Source organism: Eimeria mitis, genomic scaffold (assembly GCF_000499745.2).
Source record: "Eimeria mitis Houghton genomic scaffold, Emh_scaff2245, whole genome shotgun sequence".
NCBI classification, from domain to species: domain Eukaryota; phylum Apicomplexa; class Conoidasida; order Eucoccidiorida; family Eimeriidae; genus Eimeria; species Eimeria mitis.
The window spans coordinates 2,462-7,553 of record NW_013570573.1 but is presented as its reverse complement, the minus strand read 5'-3'; the positions used below and the strand labels follow the sequence as shown (position 1 = coordinate 7,553).

Here is a 5,092-nt window from a genome sequence, read left to right as displayed (position 1 = left end):
GCTTGCTCGTCACCAAGTCTTAGCTGCAGCTACACCGCAACTACTGGCGGTTTGTGTGCAGCATCTGAAGGCCCCCTAATTTTCCTTTTCTTGGGGCCCCCCCCCAGGGGCCCCCCCCAGGGGCCCCCCGCAGCTCGCGGGGCCCCCCCCGGCTGGGGGGGGCCCCCTGGCTCTGTAGGGGCCCCCCGTCTGGCTGAGGACGACAGTAGGCAGGGGGGCCCCCCTCTATACCCTTTGCCTGTGTTTTGTATTGTGCGATGGGGGCCCCCCTGTTTCTCTACCTTTGAATTGGTGCTGGGGCTGCATGCAAATATAGACGCTTTCTGAGAGTCTATGTATGCATATACAGCTGAAGCTGCTGCTGCAGGTGCTGCTAGAGCTGCTGCTGCTGCTGCTGCTACAGATATGTTTGTCCCTTTCTGCTGCGGTGTATGTACACCGCAGCACAACCATGCTTCAGAGAGGGAGCCAGGGGAGCAGCGGCTCCTCCTTGTGTTTAATTAAGTCTTTTAGTTGTTTTGTTTGTAAGGGGAGAGAAGAAATGCATGTAAGCGCATGCAGCTATACACACTGCAGCAACAAAAGCTTGCATGCACAAACCCCAAACTCTAAACCCTAAACCCTAAACCCTAAACCCTAGCCACGAAAGTGCATAACACAGGACGCATGCAGCCACGAGCAGCAGAAGAAGAAAAAGCAGGAACGAGAGAAAAAGAGATATAACGAAATAAAGAGAAGGTTGCTGCTTCTTTCTCTCTCATTCTCTACTGACAACGTTTGCGGCTGCAACACGTGCTGCAGCTCCCTCACCCTAAACCCTAAACCCTTGCATGCAGATCAAAGTCCCAGGAAAACCCAGAAATGCACGCTTTCTCTGTCTAAACCCTAAACCCTAAACCCTAGACCCTCTTGAGTGGGCCAGCCAAAGGGCGGCAGTACGAGCTCTGCGCTTAGGGTTTAGGGTTTAGGGTTTAGGGTTTAGTGTTGCAGGGGGTGAAACAAGAAGAGGCAAGAAATGCAACGAAGTATATGCGGGGTGTATGCTGGTGGTGTGTGCGTAGAGAGCTTACTTAAGGGTCCAGCTACAGATGTTGCGTGCATAAACTGCTAGCTGTTCTGCTGCGCTTTATGTTTAGCTTTTGTTTTATCGTTATTTGTTTTTTTTCTCTGAATTTCATATTTAGAGTAGAAGGAAATAGGTAAACAACGCATGCGCTACGGTGTCTAGGCACCTCCGCGGCGGTGGTCCGCGGTGCTGCAGGAGCGAAAGCAGCGGCACATCCCTTTATAAAAGCTGCAACTGCATTTGTTTCCTTTTATTTTTGACTAAAAATTAATTTTAAATTATAACTCTCGGGGAAAGCTGAAGAGGACTCGGCGACACGAACGACTAGCTGCAGTCTCGAGGGCCACCGGTCGCGGTAGCTGACGAGAGGAGAGGGTTTTTTGTTTTATAAACTAGCAGTGGTTGTATTTAATTTACTTTACTTTTCATCCCTTTTATTGCTTTTTGATGAATTATAGTACTATATTTTCGGGGGAAGTCGCATTTGTAGCAGGGGAGCGCGGAGGCGGCTGCTGAGCTGTGGGCGGCTGGTCCGCGTCGGCGGCAGTGGAAAGCTGCAATGAAATGGCGGAATACGGAAATTAAAACAGAGTAAAGGTAAATTTAGATGAATATTTTTGAATTGAAGTGTTTTTTAATTAAAAATATTCATAAATAAGCCGTTTAGCCTTTGCTTTCCCCCCCGCTCCGCTGCTGCAGGCCGGCTGCTGCTTGCAGCAGCAATTCATGAACGGCTCGATGCTGCAGCAGCACTCGTATGTGGTTTTTTACAATTCACATTCCTACAGTACTGCTCCTTTCGTCTTTTTTTCATCTTCCTTTGTTAAACAAGAACCATATTCCACCAGGCAGCATATATACGTCAACTTCTGCCTCGAGGAAACAGTGAGTTTCGGGTGTATAGCCAGCTTTCGCCACTCGTCGTCGGTTCAGTGTTCGTCGCCATACAACGCCCCTCTTGTGTGTTTTCTTTTCCTTTTTTCTGAGTTTCTCTATCAACTAATAAACTCACCTTTTTATGCTCCTTTTCATCTTCTGAATGATCACAACACAGCAGCTCGGTAACCCAAGCAACTCGCTGCGGCCGACGCGGTGGCGCAGCCGTCAGGATTTCTTACCTCTGCGTGTTGCATGAAAATACTGTTGAAGTGTTTCACGAGTTTTTGTTTTGCCTTTTTGCTTTCTCTTTACTCTTATGCTGAGAAGATTCCTCAGTTTCCCCCCTTTGCCTGTCTGTACAACTCCCTCCGATCGCTTGCTGCTCTCGAGAGTTCGTCGTCAATGCAGTGGTGCCTGCAGTGCCTAGCTCTGTATCTGTATTTCTTTATTTTGTTTCCCAGTATATTCAGTTTCTTGTATTACTAGAAGGTTTCTTTTTGAGTGAATATTGTGGCTTTCCTCTCTGTATGGCGGCGGTGTGTGCAGCACTACGTAAGCTGTGTTTGTGTGCGGAGGTATATCGTCTCATGAGTTGCAGAGTAAGTAATATTTTTTATTTTTTTTTGTTTTTTTTGTGTTTTTTGCAGAGAAAATGAGCAAACGGGAGGATGTTACCACCCCGGAGGAGGGGTTGGACGTCCTCGTACAGCCGCTTCCTCATTCCTCCCGCCCCATTGACACTGTTTCATATATTTCAAGAGAAGGTGTAGAGTATCCTGGTGCCCCAGTGAGTACAAGCATGCCCCCCCCTCACGAGCCTTCATCAGCAGAAGTTGGTGGTGTTGCTGAGGGTACAGTATCGAGCTCAAGAGAAGGTGCTGCTGCTGCTGCTGCTGCTGCTGGAGCAGCAGCAGAAGGAAACGAAGATGAATTTGTTCCCGGGGTTAGTAGTGCTTCAGCAGCAGCTCTCCACACAACTGTACCCTGTGCAGCAGGAGCAGCAAGCAGGCCTCCCCCTCAAGTAATGACGGCACTAGGACCTATGCCTCTACCCCCAGAGATACGTCGGCGTATACCGGAGAAGTTCGTTGCTCGACCTATAATAGAAGAAAGAGAAATATATATAGCAAAGAAAGAAGTACAAGAAAGAACAATAGAGGTACCTCATGTACACTATCAACATAAATTTGCAGAAGTTGCAAAAAACTTAAAAATTAAAAAAATTGTACCCACTATAACAGAAGTTATAAAAGAGGTTCCGCGTGAGGTTTATAAACCCGTAATCGAAGAAAAAGTAATCGAGGTGCCGCAGGGGGTTAAGTATGTAGAGGTTCCCGTTGAGGTCCCCTGTCTATACCCCCCAAAGATAGTGCCCCGGCCGAAGGTACAAGTGGTTGAGCGAGTGGTCGAGACGGTCAGACCAGTGGTCACGGAGAAGGTTATAGAGGTGCCGCAGACAGTGGTTAAACAAATACCCAAAATAAAAACTGTAGAAGTACCTTACTATGTTCCTCGTTATATAGAAAAAATTATCGAGGTACCCTATCAACCCCCGGATGCTGCTGCACTGCCCCCTATACTAAGTGGGGCCCTCCCCTCAGGCATAGCAGCAAAGATGCCGCTGCCGTTTCAGTTGGGGCCCCTACCCCTCAGCAGCATGAATACACTCAATCTACCTTACGAGGCGAAGATAGATGTGAGGATAAGTCAGCAGCAGCCAGAGCAGCAGCAGCAGCAGCAAGGACAGCAGCAGCAGCAAGGACAGCAGCAAGGATTGCAGCACCAACAAACATCCTGTACCTTACCTGGGGGCCCCCCAGGGGCCCCTGCTATTGAACTAGTACAAGGGTTTAAGTGGGGCCGTCCCCCGAACGCTCCTCCTCCTCACGGTGTATCCTCTTCTCCTTTCTGCAGCATTCCTGGTTCTGCTGCAGCAGGCTATACAACTGCTGCTGCTGCTGCCGGTGCTGCTGCTGCTGATGGTGACCCACGCATGCGTTGCATGCCGCCACTGATGGTGACCTGTCCCCCTGAAGTAGGAGAAGTGAATTTTTGTGGTTTTGTTGCTGAGCCCGATATATTAACAAGAGAAGGAGTAATGGCTTACTCTGGCTTTCGCACAAAAGGAAACTTTAAGATGCTCTTCCCCCCGCTGGCGCAGCAGCCGGGTGTACCGATGAGGCCCCCCGGTACCCCGGATATACAAACTATAGAGGAGACGCATTTCTATCATTCTCATAATAAACATATGCAGCAACAACAAAATATACAAATCGATGCTATGCAACAAAAAGCAGAAGAAATAGAACAACAGTATCAACAAACACACACAAACTGGTGCGGACAGACAGTACCTGAGCATGCAGGAACTGTCTATGAACAGTAAACATATACATATATATATATATATATATATATATATATATATATATATATATATATATATATATATANATGTATGTATGTATGTATGTATGTATGTATGTATGTATGTATGTATGTATGTATGTATATGTATGTATGTGTGTATATGTGGGTATATATTCTCTGGTGCATGCATCTATGCATGCAAATCTATCTCGGGATTGATAGGCTTAACTCATCTTATGGCGTTGATGCTGCTGCAGCAGCAGCAGCAGCAACAGCAGCAGCAACAACAACAGCAGCAGCAGCAGCAGCAGCAGTAGCTTCGTGATCGATGCTGTTGTGTGTTCTCGCTGGGGAGGCGGAAACAATGTTGAGGAGGGAAACTGCAGCAGCACATACATACGCGCATGCAACAGCAGCAGCAGCAGCAGCAGCAGCAGCAGCAGCAGTAGGAGCAGCAGAAGCTGTATGATCAGCATGGTTTTTTGTTGTGTATGTTGCATGCGTTCTTTCTGTCTTTTTAACTTCATTTGTCTCTCTATACATTTCCCTTTATTATTTCTTGTTTCTCTATCTAGAGAGAGAGGGGAGAGGATAGCGGCGTCTGTGCTGCAGCAGCAACAAACACCCAGTTTGCTTCTGCTGCTGCTGCTGCATGCAGCAGCAGCAGACTCTCTTTTTCTCTCCTCCTCGTCACCCTTAACTCAACCAACTGCATGCACTCGATGCAGTTCTTCTTTATTTACAAACTACAGATCACAGCCCTTGAACACGCATGCA

The 5,092-nt window shown here is 47.6% G+C and overlaps 1 protein-coding gene across 1 annotated transcript; it reads left to right on the top strand.

Moving 5' to 3' along the window:
- Positions 1-2,597: 2,597 nt before the first annotated feature.
- Positions 2,598-4,331, top strand: EMH_0050920 (inner membrane complex protein IMC3, putative; the record flags this gene model as incomplete). The annotated part of the gene is made up of 1 exon (XM_013496701.1): positions 2,598-4,331. One exon carries the CDS (start codon positions 2,598-2,600, stop codon positions 4,329-4,331), a length of 1,734 nt encoding a protein of 577 aa, XP_013352155.1.
- Positions 4,332-5,092: the final 761 nt, after the last annotated feature.